The following is a 25,112-nucleotide window of genomic DNA, read 5'->3' on the forward strand; positions in this document are numbered from 1 at the left end:
TTGGCGAGTTGCGGTGTTTTTATGTACAAGCCTGGTTCCTAGGCAATGAGAAAAGGGGCTTTTGTTTATTCGGGTGCCTGCTCGGTGTCTGATGCCTGGAAAACAAATGGAGAAGCAAGTGAGGTCATGTTGGACGTACGTGGGGTTTAACTAAATGGCGGGGCTCCTCGCATTGACTTTCTACGCGCTTGACCGCGTTGAACAGCTGAAAGTACTTCACTATGGCATCACCGAGGTGCTGAGAACATCTTTAAAGGTCGAGATACAAGCGACCGTTCTTTACTACTTAACTCAACTACTAATGTAATATCCGACAGAACTCATTCATAAGAGAAACTGCTGCACATCCACCTCTGCCGTTTTCCCAAAGAGCTACGATCAATCCATCCAAGTACCGCAAGCCGTGGTATCTCCCGAAACGCCGACAACACCATCTGGGCGGCCCCTGAGTGACTGCCCTAGAATGCTGGAATTCAATAGTTTATATAACCTGACACACGCCATCCATCCAAGTTTTCGTTATGATGCAATAAGCAAAACCAACCGACCTGCCAGATTATGCTGAAACAGCTACTGCGGTTGAAGCAACTGCAGCACGCTCGGGCTCGTTCGGGGCGTCATTGTCTTGAGACATCTCACCACCAGCTTCTCTTTCTGCCCAAGCTCCCCAGAGTCCACGCTTCGCCCTTATCCGGATGTCATCTCCTAGACCAGGACCCTGCTCGACCTTGATAGCATCCTTGGTCGCGAGAACCAGACACTCGAAGAACATTTTGGTAGCATCAGCCTTGGTGGTCTGTTGTCTAGGGCAGAGGTTCTGGAGAAGAACTGCTCTCTGAGTTCGCTTGCTGGGGCTGTCAGCAGCATCGTCACCAAATCGCTCTCGCAATTGGTGCACGACATGCTTCGTGACTTGAGAAACAGGACCGCTCTCAGCAGGATGGACCAGGGCAACAGTCGTATCTTCAAAGCCAGGCATCATGGTTCCTGCATCTTCGTCCTCCATCTCATCATCGGCGATGATTTCATGGCGGCTCTCCTCTGGGGGGATACTCATTTCACCGAAAACGCCCTCGAAACCATGTCCAGTGTCTGAACCGACATCGAGCATACGTGGTGACTTGGAAGCGCCGTGGTCACTTTCGACGTCGGCAATGCCACTGTCACGCTTGCGCTTGAGCTCGTTCATGCCACGAGCAGTGTCTAGTGTGAGCATATTGCGAAGCTCTGGGGCCCAGGCCGAGCTTCGGCCTTCCCCCATGATTGATGACACGAATCCTCCGCTTTTTTGCATATCCATCAAAGCCAGCAGAAAGGGGTCACGGGGAAGGAACCCACCCTCCCTTATGATATTGTCACGGTTGGCTTGCTGTTGCTTTATGTGGTTACTCGAGAGAGCGATTTCTTCATCAGGTGTGAGTATCTTCTGTTTCTTGGCGCGCTGCGCTGGTCGTCGAATAATCTGGTCTTCCTCGTGGTCGGGTTCATAAAGGTCTGTCATCTGGAATCTCGAGTGATCCTGTTCTAGCTGTGCAACCCGGTCTTCGTCGATGTCAGAAAGCGGCGACTCTGAAATTCGAGGAGGAGGGTAAGCTGCGATATCATGTACTTGGGAGACATCGTCAGGGTTGAAGTCGAGTGCCATCGGTTCGAGGTCCTCGCCGTCATGAATCTGAACGCGCTCGTCGGGCAGATCTAAAGTCATCGCTCGATCGTCGTCCTTTTGGGGAAAATCAAGCTCTGAATCATCAACCTCGGGACCAGCCGTTGTGCGATCCTCCCTTCGGCCACCTTCGGGCTCAAGACCTGTCCCTTCAAGGCCAAGATCATCAAGACCAAAATCCAATTCCAGATCAATATTCCCCATCGGTGCAATCATGTCATCTTCCATTCCCATGCCGTCGTTAAGAAACTGGCTGTTATCGTAATCTTCCTGGAGGTTGATGTCACGCTGACTAGCGCGTCCTTTGCGGCCAATTGGAGCAGCAGTCACATCCTCCACTTGAGACAAAAGCCAGTTCGCGTCTGGTGGAGGAGGTAGTTCGAAATTATCGTATGGGGTGATTCTGTCAGGAAGGGTCAGGGCCTCCCGGTTGGGGATTTGTAGGTTGACGGCCATGTCGTTGTTGCCCGAAGACCGAAATGCCTTGAAAGGGTTAGTGTACTCAGTCATGCAACGCGTCATGAGAAGGGCTTACCATTTTTATCTTCATCATAGCTTCATTGCAATCATCCAAAAGATAACGCGTCTTTCTTTGGTAGATTCGAACCACACCCAAGAGCAGCTGACTGCTTAGTCGCAAGGCCATCGGTGCCTGGTTAGGCATGAGGATGGCATCCACACTATCTTTAACATTGGATTGAAGAATATGATTTTTTGATAGCTTGCGCTCGAGGTTGGCAGAAAGCCAGACGCGGGCGAGCGGCCCGCTCTTGTTGAGCAAAGTCTCCGAGTAGAACATGATGCACTCGCGTAATTACGCGGTATGAATGTGAGAATAGGCAATTACCCACACGAGAAAAGAAAGGAAAAAAGTTGTGTTCCAATGTTGAGGGGTTCTTTCAGGTACAGGTGGTAGTGATGGTTGGTGGGAGACCAAGAACGAGTTGATGAACACCAAGACTGGGGGCGCGTCGGGTAAACAAGCTTTTGCTGGACGGATAGCTCTACGCGCAAAAGCAATGTCGCGCGTACCCCAAAAGCACGAGGCAGTGCGAAAAGGCCGCGGAATATAATGAGAATGTTACAGCGACCAAAATTTTGGCGATAGCGACGGTGTCGGGAGTGCAGTAAAGTGACAAGGCGTGTGCGCGGGCGGGATTATCGCGACGTTAAGGCAGTCAAGGTATTTTATCAGAAGGGAAAATGGGACCTGGACCTTGAAGAGGGGGGATGCTCTGGTTGTTGTCCAACGGTAAATGGCGTGGCTGGGGGCATCTCAGGCCTGTGGGTGGCAGGAGCAGACACCTATTGCGGTATACGGGGAAACATTTATCCGAAGAACGATGCGCTTTAATTGGTCAGCCTTGATCATCGGCTGGCAAGGTCTCCCAACCAACACTGCCAAAAATTTGTGGATGATGGCTCATGTAACTGGAGTGCTTGGATCCATCGACTTTTCTGAAACTGAGGTCATCACCTCATCTGAGGCAACCCTTGGCCCTAAACTCGTTTAGAATGATGATAGTTGCAGTAAGTCTGTGATGGCCTTCTTGCTTTTCGAAGACACGAGCGTTGGACCTGAGAAATCGATTGTCTCTACCAATACCCACAGGGTCACTTACATCGATGTCATAGGTCCTATAGATAGATGCCTGTACATCCTGTACTTCGTACTTAGTCAATTATTAACTATCCATGCAATATTTAGACCTGGTGAACCCAAACTTCCGGTATTGACTGTCTTTTTTAAGCAGTTTTCCCAACCCAAATAGTCCGTCATGTGGCTTAAACCTGCAGCAAAAGCGTCATTGGCCTGGCATTGCGAAGCTGGGCGGGAATCATCTAACGTTACCACAATTACAGAACCAATCTTGACTCCCGTCGCTCCCTTACCTAGCCTGTTTTCGTTTTTCAGGTGATGCTACTGGCTGATAAAGTCGATATGCAAGCCCCTGGCAGCCTTGCCGAGCCTTGAAAGGTACTAGCTCCGACCCGCTCATCGAAGGACAAGACACATGGACATCATCTTAGGACAACCTTAATAAGTTCCGTTTAGGTCTCCCAACACATCCATCCTCACGTCTACTTTTGTTCTTGCTGGCCTCTTCCTCTTCTCACCTTTCCGTGCACCCATGATTGAGTCTCTTCTTTGACGGGGCTGAAGCGAGCCGTTTCCTTTGGTTGAATTCTAATTGTCCAGTCTTGGGATAACTAACTTTCTTGTGGCAACTTTGCTCCATGTCCTGACATTCCCTTTTCGTGCTATTCAACATCCACGGGCCTTTTTCTCCTCCTCATGACTTTGCGCATTTGATCTTGAACTACCTAAGTCAAACACTCATGCATTCGACGGATTTTTCTCTACAGTTGTAATACAACCGCTTGCGCATCCTTCTGTCGATATGCAATTGCCATGGGGCGGCCGCGACGGTCCGGGAAATGACACCTTGCTACCGACATCCAACATCCCTTCCATCACCGGCCATGCTGCGGATGGCCTTGATTCCAAGGATGGCGATCGTCCACAGCGCCCAGGCCGTCACGTTCGAACCACGTCTTCTGATGCACGGGTTAGTCTCAACATGCGCAGCTTCCGTAACATACTCGATTTCCATGGACCCAAACTAACCACTCCACCAGAACGTTGCCGATCATTTCTCCTATATGACCCCGAGCGAAGCCGCAGCGAATTTACGGACATCGCTCACCCTTGGCCTTACTCCAACAGAAGCTCTCACCAGACTAGGCGAATATGGTCCGAATGAAATTCCTCACGAAGACCCAGAGCCATTATGGCTACGATTCGTTAAACAATTCCAGGAGCCCCTTATTCTGCTGCTTCTGGTTTCGGCCGGTACATCGCTCCTCTTGGGAAACATGGATGACGCTATCAGTATCACAGTCGCTGTGACAATTGTCGTGTCCGTCGGGTTCATACAAGAGTATCGTTCTGAAAAGTCTATCGAGGCTCTTAACCACCTTGTGCCGAATCATGCCCACCTCGTCCGTGGTCAGAGCAAGACGTCGTCATTGGGGAAGACTGCTACCTGGCCACCGCGTATAGATGATGCCGATTCAGCCTTGACCCCGGGCTCTGTCACTCCAGTCAGTGATATTCTGGATGCAACATCTTCCAAGGTCATGGCTTCTCAGCTGGTCCCTGGCGATCTCGTTCTGTTTACCACCGGTGATCGCATTCCTGCCGACATCCGTGTTACCAAAGCCGCAGACCTAACGATTGATGCCTCAAACCTCACTGGAGAGACGGAGCCTGTGAGGGTGACGGCTGAGGCACGTAACCGTGGATTCGGCTCATATGGTCTCGACAAATCACAATTGCCTCGACCCAACTCTCTTGCCCCCTCTGAGCATGGAGATTCTGACGCAGATGGCATTCATAACATTGCATATATGGGAACATTGGTGAAGTCGGGCCACGGTCAGGGTATTGTCTTTGCGACTGGAGGCCATACACACTTTGGAACTATTGCTGTTAGCGTTTCTGGTACCGAGAGTCCAAGATCACCGCTTCAGTTATCCATGGACGACCTTGGCTCGCAGCTCAGTAAAGCTTCATTTGTTGTAATTGGCCTCATCTCAGTTGTCGGTTGGCTACAGGGGAAGAAGCTTCTTGAGATCTTCACTATTTCGATATCACTTGCCGTGGCCGCCATCCCTGAAGGTCTGCCTATTATTGTAACTGTCACATTGGCCCTGGGTGTTCATCGCATGGCTAGGCATAATGCGATCGTCCGAAGGATGCCCAAGGTCGAGACTTTGGGCTCCGTGAATGTAGTGTGCACTGATAAAACAGGTATGAAATCGGGCGTCATTCGCGGAGATGAGCTAACAGGACCGTTCAAGGTACCCTTACTACGAACCACATGACAACTACTCGAATGTGGTATTTTGGAGCTCAAGAGCCTGTCCCGGTGGAGTCTGATCACGATGATGTTGAAACGAATCCAGACATTAACCAGGCCACCCTTAGAGTGCTTCGCATAGGCAACATTGCGAATGACGCGCGACTTGCTCAAAAGTATACAGAGCACGGCCAAGCCGCAACAGCTGTACTTTCGTCGACGTTAGGACGTGGTCAGGTTTCCACATATACCCGCTGGGTTGGACAACCCACTGACGTTGCCATGCTGGACCTCCTTGATCGCTTCAAGGAACACGATGTCAGAGAATCTATCGGCCCTCGAGTGAGCGAGACGCCTTTCAGCTCTGAACGAAAGTGGATGGGTGTCACAATTGGATCCGAAACAAAGGGTGACAAGGAATTCGCTTACATGAAGGGCTCTATCGAAAAGGTTCTGGCGGCATGTGACAGCTATCTCGAAAAGGATGGAAGGGAAATTGTACTTGACTCTGCACGTCGCCAGGAGGCCCTTCAAGCCGCCGAAGCCATGGCTGTCCAAGGTCTCCGGGTATTGGCATTTGCCAGCGGTTCCGTCACGCGCCCATTGAGAAGCAAATCCGCAGCGCGCAGCAACCCTGGTTTCGATCGGAGCGAGAGTCCATCTTCTCACAGTCCAGAAGACATTTACAAAAACCTCACCTTTGCGGGTCTTGTTGGTATGCGCGATCCTCCGCGACCCGGAGTTGGACGTTCTATTAGGCGCTTGATGCGAGGTGGGGTCAAGGTCATCATGATTACTGGCGATGCAGAGACGACAGCGCTTGCCATAGGAAAGCAACTGGGCATGAACATTGCAGTCCCTAGCGGACATTCAGGCGGCCAGAACACTGTAAGGCCTGTGCTGCGCGGCGACGAGGTTGACAGGTTGTCGGAGGAAGATCTAGCGCAGGCCATGCAACACACAACCATATTTGCACGAACGAACCCAGACCACAAGCTGAAGATCATTCGAGCCCTCCAGTCAAGGGGCGATATTGTCGCCATGACTGGTGATGGCGTCAATGATGCGCCAGCTTTGAAGAAGGCAGACATTGGTATTTCCATGGGCCGCCATGGCACTGATGTTGCAAAGGAGGCAGCAGACATGATTTTGACGGACGATGACTTTTCTACGATTCTCAGAGCCATCGAGGAGGGCAAGGGTATCTTCAACAATATCCAGAACTTCCTGACCTTCCAACTCAGCACAAGTGCTGCCAGTTTGGCACTTGTTTTCATTTGCACCTGCTTCGGCTTTAAATCCCCTTTGAACGCCATGCAGATTCTGTGGATTAGTAAGAGCAACAGCTGATGTGCAGTCTCACCCAAGCTAACCGGCATACTATAGACATTATCATGGATGGTCCTCCAGCTCAGTCTTTGGGTGTTGAAAGGGTAGACCCTGATGTTATGACCAAGCCTCCACGAAGACGAGGAGATCCAGTACTTACCAAGTCGCTTATTACACGCGTTCTCACATCGGCGGCCATAATTACCATTGGAACAATGCTCATCTACCGTCGTGAGATGATGGCTGATGCACAGGTCACCCGCCGTGACACGACGATGACATTCACCTGCTTCGTCTTCTTCGACATGTTCAATGCTTTGAGCTGCAGGTCAGAGTCTAAGTCGGTACTTCAGGGCGAAGTTGGACTCTTTTCTAACAACTTGTTCAACTGGGCTGTGTCTCTCAGCATTGCTGGACAGTTGCTTGTCATCTATTTTCCTTGGCTCCAGGAGACTTTCCAGACGGAAGCGCTTGGGTTTTTTGACCTCGTACGACTCGTTCTGTTGTGTAGCACGGTATTTTGGGCGGACGAGCTGCGAAAATATCTCAAGTATAATAAAAGGCGTTTTGGAAACGATTATAGCCAGGCGGTGTAATAGGGGGTACCATTTCTTATTGAGAGGGCCAAGGGGTTCATTTAAAAGAGACATATTTAGCATAAAGATATAAACATTGTACAAAAGTAACTTGTTGCACAGCGAATGCACCGAGGCTGTATATTATAAAAGCTCGAAGACAAACCCATATCAACCGAGATTCGAGTAAACTATTCTGTCAATACTTCCTTGCCATGTCCTTCTTCCAGCAAGAGATTGTTAGCCATGGACAAGTCATTCAGTTTCAGAGTACAGGGTAGGCATCCACAGCCAAAATTGCGGGGGGAGCTCTGGTAATGAGAGAGAGGCTGCGTGGCACCAACAAGGCAACTCCAGCTGCGACAAGTCTCTTTGCGCTGTAAGCCACACGTCTCTTCTTCATTCGCCCTGAACGTAGAGAAAAAGAAGCAGAAGGCAGAAATGCGCCGCCGGAACAGGACATCTTAATGACAATGTCAGGCCTTCAAAACGGCATTTCCAATAGCGAACACCCTGTCGTCGAAACACCAGTCGCTGTCTCTACTTCGTTCCTTGACAATGCCAACACCGAGTCCGAGATTCGTGAAGCGCTCGCCTCCTTGCATGCCCACGAGGCTTCTATAACGTCCCGCCTCGATGCTCTCGTGGCTTCACAGGCTGATCTATCCCGCGATCTGGGGCGGCTGGATCTGCTGCGGGCTGGACTGGGAGCGCAGGTCATCGCCGCACGATCAATTGGGAATGATATGCTAGCAACGGCAGCAGATACGGCTGGTCGACTGAGTGACAGAGTCAAGGAGTTGGACCTCGAAAAGAGCAGAGTCGAGGAAACGCTAGGTGTGGTGGAACAAGTCGCGGAGCTCAAGGCTTGTGTCAATGGCGTGGTGGGTTCCATGGGAGCGCCCCAAGACTGGGAGGCTGCTGCTGGATACATATCGAGAGCAAGCAAGGTCCCAGAAGAGATCACAAAAGGTTCATTCGCTGTTGGCATAGTACCCAGCGTCGAAGTCCCCGACCCGCCATGGGTGACATTGGAAGAAGCCAAGGAGAGTTTATGTGGCCTCTTCTTGAGAGAGTTTGAAAAGGCGGCGGAGGAGAGTGATGGTACGAAAGTCACTAGATTTTTCAAGCTCTTTCCCTTGATAGGAAGAGCTGAGGTCGGATTGGATGTCTACGGAAGATATGTGTGCCAGGGAGTCGCTGGAACCGCTCGAGCGACACTCAAAGATGCCATGAACGGACAGCGTAGGGAAGGCTTCTTCTATGCTAACGCCTTGACAAAATTGTTTGAGCACATCGCCCAGATTGTCGAAGGCCACGGCGGGCTTGTAGAGCGTCATTATGGCTCTGGAAAAATGGTTCGCGTCATTGAACGTTTACAGATGGAGGCGGATGTCCAGGGTGGTATTATTGTCGACACCTGGAGCGATGAGAGAGGAATTGATAGGAAACTTACCGACGTCAGAAGCTACCCATTCTCGTTTCTAGTCCAGAGCTTCTTACCCCAGCCCCCTCGTGGTGGCACACCAAGGGTGAACTCGCCAGCCATAGGGGTAGGCAACAATCCCCGAGAAAGTGAGGATGAGGGTGTCAATATGAGAGAAGTTGATGGCCTCCTGAGTGAGATTGCAGTGATGCTTGGACGCTGGTCATTGTACACTCGATTCCTCGCCGGCAAATGCAAGGTATGTTTGACTAATTAATCTCCGAGATAACCAGAAACTTATACGTCTCAGAACTCCGACACACCAGATGAGGCGCCTCTTGTCATACCAGACGTACTTGTCAAATCAAATCTATACCGAAAAGTATCTACCAAGCTCACATCCCCTTACAACGTCATGACTACTTTCTTCTTCCGCCGTTCAGTTGAAAAGGCCTTCCAGCTGGATGAGTATCCTACCGGTCTGTCATTAAGCCTGAGCAGGCAGATCGAGGGCAATGCCCCGTACATTATATTAGCGGTGGACGATGTCATGTACATTGTGAATGCAGTCATTCAGAAATCTATTTCAACATCACAAAGAGATGTCATTGCTTCTGTCGTCCCGACAGTTGGCCGAGTGCTTGGCTCCGACTTTGTTGGTATGATCCAGCGCAAGATGAGAGATGAATCGTATCCCAGACCGGTCGTCCAGGGAGGATTCCCACCTGAGGACAAGATCATCCAGTTCATCGTTCTTATCAATAGTCTGGACATGGCCAACGAGTATTTGACTCGAATCATCACGGGACGGATAGGGCAATCGAGTCATCTGCCCAACGGTGATGCCCAAAACGGCCCCCTCAAGGATTCGTTCCCATTTGAGCGAGATGTTATCTTTGTTGCAAACGCTCTACACACTCTTCAGACTTCGTTCATCGGGAAAACGACCGAGCTGCTCAACGAGGGAATACAGGTACTCTTCAACCAGGTTGTCAAGCTCCGTTTAAGGCCGGTCCTGACAGATACATTCCGTGATGCGGACTACACCCTGTCGGAGGACGACATTGCAGATATAGCGCAGCAGAACGACGAAGACGAGGATGAACTCATGGAGCAAGTTCCCCGACTGTTCGAGCATGGTTGGGATCAACTCATGAAGCCAATTGCACGTTTGATGACACCTGGGACATACGCCATTCTCCTTGACACCACAGCACGCTATCTCTCCAAGATATGGGAGAAGAAGATCATGGGCTATGCGGGCCGCACAAATGCTCTTGGTGCAATCAGACTGGAGCGTGATTTTATCGCGTTAGTAGACATTGTATCTCGTGGCGACTACGCCGTGAGAGAGGTATTCGCCAAGGTCCTGCAAATACTCATGGTCGCCAACATGGAAGATGACGAATGGGATGAGGTTATGGCCCAAGATGGGGAAGACGATGCCATCGAGTGGGTTTTGACTGAGGAGGAGAGGAGGCGGGCGAGAAGTTTGGTTAGAGGATGATTCGACATTTAAAGATATTCAAGGACGTAAAGAGACGGCGTTGATTATAGAGAGAGAAAAAAGAGTCTAAAGATATGTAAGAGTAGAATCGATGCAAGCGAATATTTCGTAGTTTATGGTTGGTGAGCCATTGATAGCCAGCACCAGGGTGAGTTAAAAAAGCGAAAAAGGATAAAAAATTCGATTATTGCTGTCAAACCTTGCAGCAAACTGCCTTCTCTAGACAATCATTTTTCGCACATGCTTGATATCCTTCGTTTTTAGGATACCTAAGGTAGGCTTGAACTTTCAGTGGCCTTCCCCTAACGTGCCACTGAACAAACCCGACATTAGGGGCACCAGACCTCAGGCACTCGCCGAACTTAGTGCCCAAGTCCAGCAGTTTGGATTGGGCATTGCCCTTCAGCTCTGAGTCACTCTCAACCATCAAAGTCTGGCCAGAAGCTCCATTTTAGCTCGTCATGATGAGTGAGCATGAGGCCCAGTGTGATGAAAATTTCTATCACCCAACTATCACAAATCCCGAGTCACAGACCTCAATATCATGGTTTCCCAAGATACTTGCTAACACCTATACTTTCAGAAAACACCATCTTCTACTTTCTAAAGCGAGATTTACAAAAAATCACCCACCCCTCTCCGATATTGAGATCACCACTAACATCACAAACGTTTGGCTCTCAAGCTGCGCCCACCATGGAGACAAGGATAGTAAAAGTCCCGAGCAAGGGCTCCCTAGGCCAGTTTCGACCTGGCCATGGACTCGCAAAGTTGAATCACTGGGAGGTTCAATGTGAAAACAAACCCGCTCTTGAGGCTCTGCAAGATGCTGCTCACCTGCTACGGACCAAGGACACGCCTGTCGCATTCCCGACAGAGACTGTATATGGCCTTGGTGCAGATGCTACTCGGACTCCCTCAGTTAAAGGAATCTATTCGGCAAAGGGACGGCCTTCAGACAACCCTCTCATTTCACATGTTTGCGACCTGGAAATGCTGCGACAGTATATCGGCCACAGTGATACAACTGATCCTATACCTCAGCGATACAGGGCTTTGATAGAGCGTTTCTGGCCTGGACCCCTGACTATTCTTCTACCTAACCCGGCCCCGTCGAAACTAGCACCTGAGGTGACAGCAGGCCTCAAAACCTTTGGCGTGCGAATGCCTTCTTCAACCCTCGCCTTGTCTCTTATCAAGCTAGCTGGTGTACCCCTGGCGGCACCATCCGCCAACGCTTCCACCAAACCTTCACCCACAGCGGCACAACATGTAATGGACGACCTCAACGGAAAGATCGAGCTCATTTTGGACGGTGGACACTGTCAAGTGGGTGTGGAGAGTACTGTTGTGGATGGGCTGTGTGACCCCCCCGTCGTCCTTCGTCCAGGAGGTATCGGTATAGATGAGCTACGAAGCTGCCCTGGCTGGGAGAATGTATCAATAGCTTATAAAGACAAGAGCGAAGAGGGAAAGGCTGCACCTCGGGCTCCAGGGATGAAGTACAAGCACTACAGTCCAAAGGCAACAGTAGTGCTTTATGAGTCGAGTTTCGGAGAAGGGGTCAGTGGAATAGCTTCTTTCGACTTGAAGGCGACCAATGGGGCGGTCAACGGCCATGCTAGCAACGATGAGCGGAAGGGTAGGGTTGTTGGGGTTATTCGCACCCAGCGATGGAAGTCGGGGGCTGGTCTGCGATGCGCCAGCTTTCACCATCTCACTGACGTACAAGGAGCGGATGAGGATGACTCGCCATTCCAAGTATACGAAGGCGATCTGTTGGACGAAAAGGAGCAGCCAATAGGAAAGATCTTGGATATCGATCTGGGCAGAGGCACTGAAGGAATCGCGAGAGGTCTTTTCGCAGCGCTCCGGGAGTTTGATCGACGAGGCGCAGACACCATCTTTGTTGATGGTATAGAAGATAGAAGTGATATCGCAGCGGCGGTCATGAACCGGCTCCGCAAAGCGGCTTCAGAGACTAGAGCATGAATGATCATATCAATTAGAACACCAGCACACCTGTATAAAAAAAAACCCCTCCGTTTCTTGACCCGGTGTCAGCCAAACCAGACCAGACCAGACCAGACCAGGCCAGACCACTGGCGCGTTGTCTACCTCTTTTGATTTTGGTTTTGCATGCGGCGCTGAATAACGACAAAACTCCTGACTCTCCACACATAAAACCCGCCCCATCTCTACAGACCCTGACGGAGCCAGTCCGCCAGTTTGGACTTTCCTAGCTGCGCCAAGTTGTTGACGCCCTGTTCGCTAAGGTCGATGCGGCCGACGGGCATGTCTTGAGTGGGTGCTCGACTAACACGCTGGGTGATGATAGTAGGATCAGTCTCAAGAATGATGCCGTCGTCGACAATCTCATCAATAGCTAGCGAAACAAGGTCGTAGTTCTCGACAATTGTCCTCTTGTCGACGGATTGTCTGTAGTACTGTGTGAGCGGTGCTTCAATGGTTTGCGCGGGCTCAAAAAGAAAGGAACTGACTTGAAAAGGATGTGGAGGGAGTCCCGCAGAGCGAGGATGGTGTTGTATAGCAGAATCTCGTTCTCGTCGACACTGCCAACAACATACATCATGACATCTGACTCCATCTTGTACAGCACAATTCGGTTATCGTAAAGAATGATATCGCCATTCTGCTTGGCAGTCTTGTCGATAAGACCCTTCTCGAAAGCCTTTTGCGACTTCACATCGGAGTAGGGGTTGGCTGAGGAGCTTGTGGGAGCTGTTGGTAACAGTTGTCAGCTGTCGTTGCGCTCACTGGCAGCATAACGAGGGAAGCTCAGGGGAGGATGGAAGTACCATTAGGTGCTGAATGAGGTGGCTGGAAGTACTTTGCGAATATCCGAGAGCCATCTTCAGTACTGAGGATCAGGATGGCCTGAACCGAGAAAAGTGACATCCCAGGGGCCATGATTGCAATCTGCTGTAGTGTTTGTTGCCTTGTAAGTGCTCTCCCTCAATGGTGGCCCCTTCAGATGCCAACAATGCCACACTTAGGGATACCCGGGACCAACGTTTGACCGCTCCGCATGGCCGACCGTCTTATCTTATCAGAAGCTCACTGACAAGCAACCCCTCGCGTCAAGCACTTTACGCGTCTGGAAAAAGGAGACGCGACCCGTCGCCCAGCCAATCCCTGCGCGGCCCCTCATCTTCGCTACCAATCTCCCAACATCAACAGTAGCAAAAGACAAGGGTCAAGCCAAGTCGCTTCTTCCAACTTCTTTGGCATAAACAAACAGACATTCCAAAACGAAAATGTCATCGCCTACGAAAAGGTCGACACGCAGCTCAGCGACTCCTCGTCGTGCTGCCCGCAATTCAGAGACCCCCCGTCGAGGAAACTCTCAGCTCGATGCCCCTTCGAGCCCCTACCACTATGCGTCTTCGTCACCAGGACCAAGCAACCAGAATAATCTCCCCCGAGATGTGTCTTCGCCATTTGGTCATATGACGAATAGCCAGAGCGATGCCCATACTCAAAGCGACCTGGATCCTGAAAGAACACCTCGAGCAAACCCAACCACACCGGCCCATCATGGAGGTAAGAGAACTGGCTCAATCAAGCTTATCTTACCTAACTGACCACTATAGGATCTTCACCCGTCCGCTATGATCCTAGCTCCAGCCCTGGCAGGTCACTGCGACAACAATCTGAGCTTCGAAGTGAGAGCAGCGGCTTGTTCTTGGGTTCTCAACTCGGCACCCCCGCACCCCACCGTAGAGGCGATATCAACTCCGATGCGACTCGAACGCCCCGTGCTTCTCGGCGAGTGATTCTCGACGATGCTGGTCGTGTAATTCGTGAGGGCCCCGCTGATGGATCTGATGCCGCTTCTTTCGCGAACAGGGACCCCAATACATCAGAGGCTGATGTTCTTGGTGGACAGGGACAAAGCCTTATCTGGGGCACGACTGTCTCTATCGACGATACCTTCGCATCGTTCAAGGAATTTCTTCGCAACTTCACACAGAAGTATCGGATGTACCGCGACGGTGCGTCAGATGAAGACGTCCGGAACGCTCCTGATGCAGAGTCAAAGCCATATTGGGAGGCTCTGGAGAACATGCTGCTCTTGGGAACGACACGACTTTATCTTGATATCTCTGACCTGAATCTATATCCACCAACCCGAAAGCTATGGCATCAAATTCAAGCCTACCCCCAGGAAATTGTGCCAGTCATGGATCAGTCCGTTCATGACATGATGGTCGAGATTGCACGGGCTGAGACTTTGAGAACCCGTCAATCGCAGAGCAGCGCTGGCCATCAAGCCTCCCAGCAGAGCACCCAGAGCTCAGAACCTGTCTTTCCCAGCTCAGATAGACCCGAGGAGGCGCCTACACCCCGGACACAGCCAGATCAACAACAGCAGGCTTCGCTGGAGGATCAAGTAGCTTCATCTATTTATGTGGTTCGACCATTTGGTCTGGACAAGACCACTAACCTGAGAGATCTGAATCCCTCTGGTAAGTTATACTCTACTATACTTATCCCTTCCTTCGACTAACATGGACCAGATATGGACCGCTTGATCAGCATCAAGGGTCTCGTTATCCGCACAACCCCCGTTATTCCCGATATGAAAGATGCCTTCTTTCGTTGCAATGTTTGCAACCACTCTGTCAATGTTGGCCTAGATCGTGGTAAAATTCGCGAGCCCACCGAGTGTCCTCGTGAGATTTGCAAGTCCAAGAACTCCATGTTGATCGTGCACAACAGATGTTCCTTTGAGGACAAGCAGGTCATCAAGCTTCAGGAGACACCTGATGCTGTACCTGCTGGTCAGACGCCTCATTCAGTGTCAGTCTGCGTTTATAACGAGCTGGTCGATTTTTGCAAGGCTGGTGACCGTGTCGAGTTGACAGGTATCTTTCGTGTTAGCCCAGTTCGTGTCAACCCCCGCCAGCGTGCCCTCAAGAGCGTGCACAAGACATATGTTGACGTTCTCCACATTCAAAAAGTCGATAAGAAGCGCATGGGCGCTGATCCTTCTACGCTCGGTGTCGCTGGCGAGGAGGAAGCTGAGGCTGGAGAGAACGGCATCGAAGAGACACGAAAGATCACGATTGAGGACGAAGAGAAGATCCGGGAGACAGCTGCCCGTGATGATATCTACGAGCTTCTTGCTCGTTCCCTAGCTCCCTCGATCTACGAGATGGACGACGTCAAGAAGGGTATCCTGCTGCAACTCTTCGGGGGCACCAACAAGACGTTCCAAAAGGGTGGCAGTCCCAAATATAGAGGTGACATTAACGTCCTCCTCTGTGGTGACCCGTCGACAGCTAAGTCGCAGATGCTTTCTTACGTTCACAAGATTGCCCCCCGCGGTGTTTACACGAGTGGCAAGGGATCCTCAGCCGTCGGTTTGACTGCGTACGTCACTCGCGACCCAGAAACAAGACAGCTTGTCCTCGAATCTGGAGCCCTGGTCTTGTCCGACGGCGGTGTCTGCTGTATCGATGAGTTTGATAAGATGTCAGATGCTACGCGCTCCGTACTCCATGAAGTGATGGAGCAGCAGACCGTCTCGGTCGCCAAAGCTGGTATTATCACCACTCTCAATGCGCGAACCAGTATCCTCGCCTCAGCAAACCCTATCGGCAGTCGGTACAACCCCGATCTTCCTGTTCCTCAAAATATTGACCTCCCTCCTACCCTCCTCTCACGATTTGATCTTGTGTACCTCATCCTGGACAATGCCGACGAGAAGAACGATCGACGCTTAGCCAAGCATCTATTGTCGCTTTATCTCGAGGACAAGCCCCAATCCGCTCCGAATAAGAATGATATTTTGCCAGTCGAGTTCCTTACTCTCTATATCTCCTATGCGAGATCCAAGATCCAGCCTACCATCTCACAAGAAGCGGCCCAGGAGCTGGTCGACTGCTATGTTGCCATGCGCTCCCTTGGACAAGATGTCCGCGCCGCTGACAAGCGTATCACTGCCACAACCCGTCAGCTTGAGAGTATGATCCGTCTCTCGGAAGCTCATGCCAAGATGCGCCTTGCCGAGACTGTCACACGTGACGACGTTCGCGAGGCCAATCGTCTCATTCAGAGCGCTCTCAAGACCGCCGCCACAGATGCTCAAGGGCGTATTGACATGAGTCTCCTCACCGAGGGAACAAGTGCTGCTGACCGCAAGCGTCGCGATGAGCTACGTACCGCTCTCTTACGCCTCTTGGACGACATGACAGCTGGTGGCAACACCGTGCGTTGGACTGATGTTGCTCGCCGACTGAGTGAAGGCGCCAGCATTCCTGTCGAACAGTCCGAATTCAACGACGTGATGAGGGCTCTTGAGGCGGAGAGCGCCATCATGATCACAGGCGAAGGAGCAAGAAGGACCATCCGCAGAGTGACATCTGTTGCATAGAAATGATGAGTGTACGGGGCTCACTCGACGTTGAATGATATACCATGTAGATGAGTTGATGAAGGTTACTAGAATCAAAGGTTGTACTATGATAAACCTCCTGGCTGGGTCAGGCGTTGGGCATATTTGTGGGTGATAGATAGACGTGGACATGTTTAATTTGATTAATGCTATGTATGGTCAATCTACGAGCCTTGAAACTTGTCCCGGGGTGCTATTGTCCGGTCTGAGCCCTTTCTTGACTTCAGTAGCAACGTCCAGAGCATCTCTTAGAGTGTCGATCAAGTCTTGTTCATTTTCCAGACCAGCCGAGATACGCACGCTTGCTTCCCTGACTCCTAGTTCATGCATATACGCCTTCTCGTCGGGTTTCTTACCAAAGACGACCATGTTGTACGCAAACATGATCGTGACATGTCCGCCAAGATGAGGGCTAGGATAGAAGCCTGCCCTGTCGTAGAACGCTGTTGCAGCTTCAACAGTTGAGAATTCAACCGTTAGGAGACAGCCGTATCCAGGCTCTGGCAGCTCTGGCGTTGCTCGCCTTAGAATTGCATCGTAGTTTGACTTGCTGCCAAGTTGACTAGGATATTGCACATTGACCACAGGAGAGTCTGGGTCCAAGCTGGCTCTGCTGAGAAAATTGGCCATGGCGAGAGCATTCCGGTTCAGAATCTTGGTACGTTCAAGGAGATCCTTTGAATTGGAGAGTAAGACTTTGGCATCGGAAGCAAAGAGCTCATTATGATGAGACTCTTTGAAGAGAGCCCGAAGGTTATGATAATGGGGGGAAGTGGGATTTAGGACGGTGGAACCGCCCATGACATTGGCATAGCCACTGAAGGACTTGGTCAGAGATGAAAGGAGGACGTCTGAGCTGGATAGGACGTCTACATTGGCGAAGCCACTGATTGTGTCGTCGATGATGAGAAAGAATCCATACTCTTCGGACTATCGAATGTCAGCAAGTCCACCCGCAGTAGCAGCAAGGGCAGGGCAATATGAGATCCGCTTACTAGTTCCTTCAAATGTTTCGTATCAACAGTTTCCAAGGTTGGATTTCCGGGAACCTCCACAAATGCATGGCTAACAGGTCTCCCCTCTTCCTTCTCACGCTTTAGCCAATCCTCAAAGGCCGAAAGACCTTGTTTATCAATCTTTCCGAAATGCTTCAATCCTTGCGGGCATTCTTCTATAAGATGGTGATATGTGTTGTGGAAGACGATGCCCAGCACGACGATAGTGCCAGGTCGATGCTTTGTCAACAGAGAGCTGGAGTGGAAGATAGCAGCCATGCCCGTCGGGTACAGAAACACATCGCTTGGTGTACACTTGACCTTGTTTGCATCAACCGGTGCACGACGGAGAAGGTCGACGATCCTCGCCCGGAGATCACCATGGGCTTCGCTCTCGGGAGTCCAAGTTGGAGACGGGATAGGGCCATTTTCAACATCAAAGGGAACTTCCTTGATAGTGTCTATGCTTTTGAGAAGATCCTCAGCTCCACGAATAGAGACTCCGAGTCCTGGATTCTGCCAAGTGAGCATGACAGCTGGCATGGCCGTTGGACAGACGAGAATGACATATACTCTATGGCCTGTTATATCGACGCACTTGAGAGTGACGTCTTGGGCTGTCAAGCGGTTGTCTCCGCGGTTCTCGTGGGTGATATGATGAAGAGTATATGGCCATACCGCAGGGTTAAGATAAACCAACGCAGCCTTGTCGGTATGGCCAAGACGTTTTGCGATCTCATGCCCAAGCTAAAGCCAGCGTCATCAGTATACTATTCTCAAACCTATATGGACTTACTTGAGCAGAACCGTGCGTGGGCATGAAGCGAGGATATATGTGAAGAAGCCTCTTCATAGGAGCAGGATCGCCTTCTCGAATGGCCCTCGCCACATCCCATCCTGGAAGATTAGTGATAACACTGTAGGGAGTTTGGGGGGGAGGAGCATGTCCAAATTCGGACTGGGTCTTCAGTACGACCATGATATATAAGTGAAATAGTCAGGTCCAGAGCAGTGAGTAGAGCTGTGCGATACAGTTCGAGAAACACCATCGTGTCCAAGTTGACCATCAGAGTCTTTAAATACCTGCTGTATCGCAGACTAATGCACCAATCCTTCGAATCTCTATGGGTTTAATCGTTTCCGTGTCCAGTGGTCTCGACCTGCTAATCATGCACCAACTACTAAGTTAGTTAGTTACACCAAAGTGACCTTTACAGTAAAGCTGCCAGGTTGGGCTAGTTAGTGCCACTTTACTCACAGAGACCGTGACCTAGAATCAGTTATAACCTTGGAGATTGACAGCCTTGGCGTCGATACTATGCGTATCGCCAATCATGGATACCAACTATCATATGATGGACTATGAGCTATGAGCTGCAGTGGCGGCTACTAGTGGGAATGAGGTTACGCAACTCCGTACTGCCGCGGAGGTAGCTGAGGGTCATGGACTCAAATTCTTGTGGTCATCATACTATCGATGAAGTGGAAGTTAAAGAGATTGCAAAGAGGATTGGTGAAAGTGGCTGACTTGTTGAGATTACCAAGACCATCCTCAACATATGACAGAAATCGATAACACCAAGACTGATGAGAGTCACTCGTCGACTAGTGACCAATACTGCTCCTTCTGTACGGATATGCTTTTTAACTTTGCCGGGCTCACTAAATACATTACTCAACTTTCTAAACTACCTAGGCACCTAGCCACTTGACTTATCACTTCCACCTCTTCAACTGAGGAACTCATATTACACAAAAGGGAACCGAATCAAGCCTTACACAACACCCCCCATCAAGGCCGTATCTCAAACACCGCTACAGAAATGCATGCAACAAAGCCTACCAAGACCAAGACTCCTTGTCCCTACCAGATGCCTCTCTCTGTACCCTCGAACCCAAAGTTCGCAGCTACGCCTACGAACAGAGCTATGCAGAGAATACTTGGCCCCCAACGATCGTAGAACCCAATGGCCTTACGTTCTCGGATGCCTCTACTTCGGTGGAGATACGTAAACACAGAGTATGCGAGGCTTGCAACAGCCAGTACAGTAAAGAGGCCAGAAATCCAGAAATGGGTAGGTGTGGGATGGCTACCGAAGTTGAGTAGCGTGACAGCAATTGTGCCGATATATATAGAAAACTCGAGCTATCGAACGAAGCGTATTAGTAAATGAACACCAACTCTACAGTCAAAGTACTTACCCATCCCAAGAATGTTCTTTCAGCCGCAAAATAGACCTTGGGCTCCACGCGTACAGGCACATAGATCTTCTTGCCGGGGGGTGCCTTAAACTTCTTAGTCTGGATAGGATCGTGCCCAAACAAGGCTTGCAGCCGGTCACTGCGTTCAACCTGCGTGCTTCTAGGCGCGGGAATAGCAAGCTTCAGCGCTGAAATCACATTTTCCCCAAAATGTTGTCTGACATGTCGAGTCTTGGCAGAAAGCAAAGCCGAGTAATAGCGCCATCCTCCACTTCTCTTGGCTTGCGCCAGCTCGTATCTTTCATCATACTCATCATCGGAGTTGTAAATCGCATAGTCTTCATCGGCCGCTGGAAGGTCTGTCATCTGGCCCTCCATGTCAATAGGAGGGAGCTCACGGAGACCACGGGCGCCCTGTGCGCTCGACTCGCCGTTAGTGCCATTGCGGCCAGAAGCCTGCAATTCCTCATCATCCGAGTCAAGCTCTTCGTCGTCATCAGATGTATTTGTAGTACCTGACAACCCGGGTCGTCGAATGCCAAAGTCATGAGTAACGGGTTTGCGGATGTCTACGTCCATCTGAGGCATCCAGAAAGGCAGGAGGTTGATTCTATCAGGAAACAATGTCGCCGTACCGTGGATGAACTTGGAGAACTTGGGTACGGCCTCCACCAGGTGAGATGAGATAAGCTGGCGAACCCACTCAGGTGGTTTCTGACCGGACTGCGTCTGGAGCTTGACCTCAAGGACGGCATAAGGGAACCGCTCAATGTCTTCAGCAGGCAATTGTGAAAAGGGCCAGTCAACACCGATATCCATACGGCGCCAGTTGTCTCCAGAGCGGACACGGCCATCAAGATTGTCCTCCCGTACCATTGTGAGCTCCGTATCCAGCGAAATTCGGACGCGGGCATCAGCGGGGAGCTGGAACGCAGTGCGGTTATAGAAAGATCGGCATACGGGCTTGTAGCCCTTTTTAATGACCGAATATTGGATCTCAGAGGCCAATCGCTCGTCCTCAGCAATGGCTTTCTCAGACTTCTTGCCCTCTTTGCGTGCCTTCTCAAAGATGGCGGCTGGAAGCAGTTCTCCTTTCATGTACGCGTTGACATTTTTCTCCTTCATGGCAAATCGAGCCTTGACAGACTTCTCACCCGTCCAATCTTCACGGTGAGTCTTGCGCTCGACGAAGATCGTCTCTGTCTTCATGCCTCCATACCATCGAAGTCGAATCGCCTCGGCACCTTCAGTTTTCTTCAGCCGACCTTCGTACAGGTCCCAGGTATCGGGATTGTCGTAGTAAATCGATGTGATGGCTGAATCTTCCGGGTCGAAGTCCTTGTTGGCATTGAAGACGAGAACAGGCAAGTGCTTCAGGATAATAAGCTTCAGTTCCGTCACATTGTCAGGGTGCACCCAGTATTTAGTCGTTTGTCGGATGAAGTTGGCCTGGCCTCCACCCGCAGCACTGTCGCCCTTGACGGGATTTCCGCGAGTTCGGACGAGGTCGTAGAGCTTGGACAGCTTGATGACGGCGGCGTCGTAGTTTTCCTTGTAAAAGGGCTTGGCTTTGAGTCGGCTATCGAAAACGGGCTTTAGGTGCCATCCGGTCGTTTTCTGGAACTTTCGTTAGGCAACGGGTACGTGGTTTCCAATGGGTTGAGTCTTACATCATGCTTCTTAATGATCTTGTAAAACCCGGTGTAGTTGAGCTGCACAAATTTGGCAAGGTCGTGGACATCGGCTATAATGTCGCTGAGGTCCTCTTCGAGAAGCATGAACTCTTCCTCGCTAGGGCCATTCTCGCCAAGTCCACGCTCATTCAGGCGGTTAACCACATCCTTGACTTCGCGTTCGCTCACAGCAATTCGACGGGAAATCTCCATAGCCTTGACCTTCTGCTTGGTGTGAACCTTGTCGAGCTCTGACTCGAGCCTTTCGACGAAGCGCGTCTCGTCATCCTCAGTCCATTCTGGACCCTTGCCGGCCTTCAAAGGGCCGGTAGGTCCCTTGAGCTCATTTTTCAAACCATCGTAATCGATATAATACCACTGATACTCCTGGATAACGCTGGAGCGTAACTGCTCTCCGAACTTCATGACGACGACGCCGGGTCGGACAGAAAGATTTTTGCCGTCGCGGGTGCTGAGCCAGGTTCTGGAACGTGTCTTTAGGTCTTGAACGATCAGCATGTGCGCACTGAAGAAGCTGGATACGACATCCAAGGAACTGAGCTCTGATAGCAAAATGCTGATGATGGGATGAAGAGATATGGGACGTTTGACCACGATGCAGCCGAAGAATTCAATCGACGAATGCTGATGGTACAGATCTTTTGCTGGCTTACCTGGTAGAGATAATAAGAGAAGGGAGGGCGAGAGAGACAATGTTTTTGGTGTCGCCGAAAGTTACGAGATGACCGAGGCGTAACAAAACAGGTCAGGTCAGGGCTTCCGAGTCGGCAGGTACGGACGAACTATTTTAACGAATATGCAAGGTAACAGTAGCACTGTAAGTCGATTCCAGTGCGGCAGGTACGAGAAAAGTTTCAAGGTTTCCTCGCCTTGCTTGGCCTGATCTGAACTCTTTTGTCGCTTCGCTTTGTCTTGTTATCGTTGGCGTCGAGCAAATGACTTTAGGTCGAGCGTTAGGTGGAGCAACAGGCCGATATTGGTTTAGTTGGCATTGTCACGGTCGAGAGCTCTGTTCGAGACAAGCTCTGAACCTGAGACGATTGGCGAATCATGTTAGTGGCTACAGGAACGTGCACGTCACTGAAGGAAACTTAATGGCGACGGAAGGCTAGGGAGGGACAGGGGAGTCCGACAAGAAAAACTGGTGCTGCTGAAGCGAGGGTCCGCCGCGGCCGTTCTTCCATACCTACGGAGTACAGTGACTACCTAGGCTACCTAGGTACCTACTTAGTTACCTTAGGTAGGTATTTCAGGCATGCGCCAGCGTCATTTTACAAGCTGAAAGTGCATGGACTACGGTAAGTGAGTTGACCCTGTCCTATTTGCCAATTGAGCCCGTCGGCACCTAAGCTTGTCAGAAAACATATTCCATGCACGTGTAAATGCATGTTACCGGCATTGCACTACAATCCCCCACTGCCCAATTGCGGGAGTGGATCGATTCAGCCATGGAGACCATCTAACTCAGTAACACCTACAAGGTGGAGAAATGTTGAGGCTCGGTGTCGGATTCGATACCCTGACTAGCCTGGAGTAATACATAGTAAAAAATGCATAAAAAATGTAAATGGTTTGGATCACACACATTCCGTAGGTGCCTATACTTTCAAGTTGCGAGTGAATGTTCATACCTCTGCACATTGATAACTTTAATAATATCATTATTTGTAACTGATATAGAACTACCAGTATGAGACGCTTCATAACAAGTAAAGACCCTCGCTATAGCTAATGGGAGATTTATATTCTGTTTTCTTTGCACTACCTATCCAGAAGGCCCCAATTTTCTGTGGTCAGGATGCTTCATCATCAAACCCCAGACTTGTATAGATCCAACCCTAGCAAAAACTTGGCCTTGATTCTTTTCTACAGCCTCAACTCGAAAAAATCGGCCTCAACGTAACCATACGCGTAGATAAACAGGTATACTCGTTGCTCAACCCTTGTAGCTCGGGTATTGCCCTCCCATCTCCAAACTCCCGTGCCTCTCGACCCCGCAACACAGTTTTTATTTCGTGCCCCTCATCATGGCTCCCAAAATCGATGATTCTATGCCGGCGCGCATATCCTCCGATTGCCCAGACGAGATTCGGGAAGTCTTGTACCATGCCTGGGGCCATGATAGAAGTGGTCTACAGAGACTGCTAAAAACTACCGGCAAGGCAAATGCTCAGGACCCCAAGACTGGGGAGACACCCTTACATGCAGCTATCCGTGCCTGCGGGCCTGCTTCTGGGGACGATAAGGACCAGGAAGAGGATGGCCCCGTCGAAGAGGCTAAAGAGATAGTTCACGACCTCTTCTTGAGAGGTGCGATCTGGAACGATGTCGATAGCAACAATGAGACACCAGGGTGCCTTGCCCTTAGGCTTGGCCGCAAGCCTCTATACAACCTTTGTGTAGAGGCTGGAGTGCGAGCTGAGCTCCTGTTCGCTCTTATGGGGGATTATGAAGCACTATCATCTGGTTCAGATGACGGTGACGAAGAGATGGAAGCTGAGCAAGATGGCGAAGAGGCTCCTCAACTGGTATCCGTTGAAGACACCGCCCCTCATCCAGAAGAACCCAAGTTCATTCCTCCCGACGCTCAAGAGAAGCAAGTCACAAGTGAGGAATATCTAAATTCGAAACTTGTGTATGATGATGCCAAGCTCGTCGACTCTGACCTCAACGGTGTCATGATGGCATGGGAGACCGATATCATGCGCCGGTCGGTTGCCGCTCTGATTCCCGACTCAGCCCCTGGCAAACGTATCCTGAACATTGGTTTCGGCATGGGTATCGTTGACGGTATGTTCGCTGATTTGAAGCCCTCACGCCATCATATCATCGAGGCACACCCAAGCGTTCTTGAGCACCTCTCCAAGGATGAATCCAAGTTTGGCCCTAGTTGGGAGAAGAGCGGCCCTGAAGAGGGCGCCTTTAAGGTGCACAAGGGCAAGTGGCAAGATATCGTGCCAAAACTACTGGAAGATGGTGAGGTTTATGATGCCATTTACTTCGACACCTTTGGCGAAGACTACTCTCAGCTACGTCACTTCTTCTCTGAGTGCATCATTGGCATCATGGACCAGGATGGAAAGTTTAGCTTTTTCAATGGCCTTGGTGCTGACAGAAAGATCTGTTACGACGTATACACCAAGGTGGTCGAGATGCAGTGCGCCGATGCAGGGCTCGATGTCGAGTGGGAGGAGAGTGATGTGGACATGTCCGGCCTAGAAAAGGCTGGTGAGGGAGAGTGGGAGGGTGTACGGAGACGATACTGGACCCTAGACAGTAAGATATACTCATATATTTTACATTACTATCAAGCTAACTTCGTTTCGCAGAATACCGGCTGCCTATTTGCACATTTATGGGCTAGACGAATGTATCAATCGAAAAAAATCCAGGCCTGTCAGTGGCACAAGCTTCTTGATAGTCTTTAAGAAACCCTT

General features: G+C 50.5%; 9 protein-coding genes across 9 annotated transcripts; 5 read left to right on the forward strand and 4 right to left on the reverse strand.

Annotated features, from left to right (window-relative positions):
- Positions 1-556: 556 nt before the first annotated feature.
- Positions 557-2,462, reverse strand: J7337_001030 (uncharacterized protein; the record flags this gene model as incomplete). The annotated part of the gene is made up of 2 exons (XM_044818775.1): positions 557-2,146; positions 2,199-2,462. 2 exons carry the CDS (start codon positions 2,460-2,462, stop codon positions 557-559), a joined length of 1,854 nt encoding a protein of 617 aa, XP_044686477.1.
- A 1,603-nt stretch (positions 2,463-4,065) lies between these two features.
- On the forward strand, positions 4,066-7,451 carry J7337_001031 (uncharacterized protein; the record flags this gene model as incomplete). Its single annotated transcript, XM_044818776.1, has 4 exons — positions 4,066-4,233; positions 4,304-5,477; positions 5,528-6,859; positions 6,913-7,451. 4 exons carry the CDS (start codon positions 4,066-4,068, stop codon positions 7,449-7,451), a joined length of 3,213 nt encoding a protein of 1,070 aa, XP_044686478.1.
- A 452-nt stretch (positions 7,452-7,903) lies between these two features.
- J7337_001032 (uncharacterized protein) lies at positions 7,904-10,363 on the forward strand (the record flags this gene model as incomplete). Its single annotated transcript, XM_044818777.1, has 2 exons — positions 7,904-9,115; positions 9,167-10,363. The coding sequence occupies 2 exons, from the start codon at positions 7,904-7,906 to the stop codon at positions 10,361-10,363; spliced, it is 2,409 nt and encodes an 802-aa protein (XP_044686479.1).
- A 696-nt stretch (positions 10,364-11,059) lies between these two features.
- J7337_001033 (uncharacterized protein) lies at positions 11,060-12,355 on the forward strand (the record flags this gene model as incomplete). The annotated part of the gene is made up of 1 exon (XM_044818778.1): positions 11,060-12,355. The coding sequence occupies one exon, from the start codon at positions 11,060-11,062 to the stop codon at positions 12,353-12,355; it is 1,296 nt and encodes a 431-aa protein (XP_044686480.1).
- Positions 12,356-12,561: 206 nt separating this feature from the next.
- Positions 12,562-13,294, reverse strand: J7337_001034 (uncharacterized protein; the record flags this gene model as incomplete). Its single annotated transcript, XM_044818779.1, has 3 exons — positions 12,562-12,802; positions 12,865-13,105; positions 13,183-13,294. 3 exons carry the CDS (start codon positions 13,292-13,294, stop codon positions 12,562-12,564), a joined length of 594 nt encoding a protein of 197 aa, XP_044686481.1.
- Positions 13,295-13,641: 347 nt separating this feature from the next.
- Positions 13,642-16,763, forward strand: J7337_001035 (uncharacterized protein; the record flags this gene model as incomplete). The annotated part of the gene is made up of 3 exons (XM_044818780.1): positions 13,642-13,927; positions 13,978-14,853; positions 14,905-16,763. The coding sequence occupies 3 exons, from the start codon at positions 13,642-13,644 to the stop codon at positions 16,761-16,763; spliced, it is 3,021 nt and encodes a 1,006-aa protein (XP_044686482.1).
- Positions 16,764-16,943: 180 nt separating this feature from the next.
- J7337_001036 (uncharacterized protein) lies at positions 16,944-18,758 on the reverse strand (the record flags this gene model as incomplete). The annotated part of the gene is made up of 3 exons (XM_044818781.1): positions 16,944-17,714; positions 17,780-18,526; positions 18,576-18,758. 3 exons carry the CDS (start codon positions 18,756-18,758, stop codon positions 16,944-16,946), a joined length of 1,701 nt encoding a protein of 566 aa, XP_044686483.1.
- An 885-nt stretch (positions 18,759-19,643) lies between these two features.
- Positions 19,644-22,080, reverse strand: J7337_001037 (uncharacterized protein; the record flags this gene model as incomplete). Its single annotated transcript, XM_044818782.1, has 3 exons — positions 19,644-19,925; positions 19,982-21,598; positions 21,652-22,080. The coding sequence occupies 3 exons, from the start codon at positions 22,078-22,080 to the stop codon at positions 19,644-19,646; spliced, it is 2,328 nt and encodes a 775-aa protein (XP_044686484.1).
- Positions 22,081-23,702: 1,622 nt separating this feature from the next.
- On the forward strand, positions 23,703-25,039 carry RMT2 (Arginine N-methyltransferase 2; the record flags this gene model as incomplete). The annotated part of the gene is made up of 2 exons (XM_044818783.1): positions 23,703-24,951; positions 25,005-25,039. 2 exons carry the CDS (start codon positions 23,703-23,705, stop codon positions 25,037-25,039), a joined length of 1,284 nt encoding a protein of 427 aa, XP_044686485.1.
- Between the last annotated feature and the right edge of the window lie 73 nt (positions 25,040-25,112).

The sequence above is a fragment of the Fusarium musae genome, chromosome 1 (genome assembly GCF_019915245.1).
Source record: "Fusarium musae strain F31 chromosome 1, whole genome shotgun sequence".
In the NCBI taxonomy this organism is placed as follows: Eukaryota; Fungi; Ascomycota; class Sordariomycetes; order Hypocreales; family Nectriaceae; genus Fusarium; species Fusarium musae.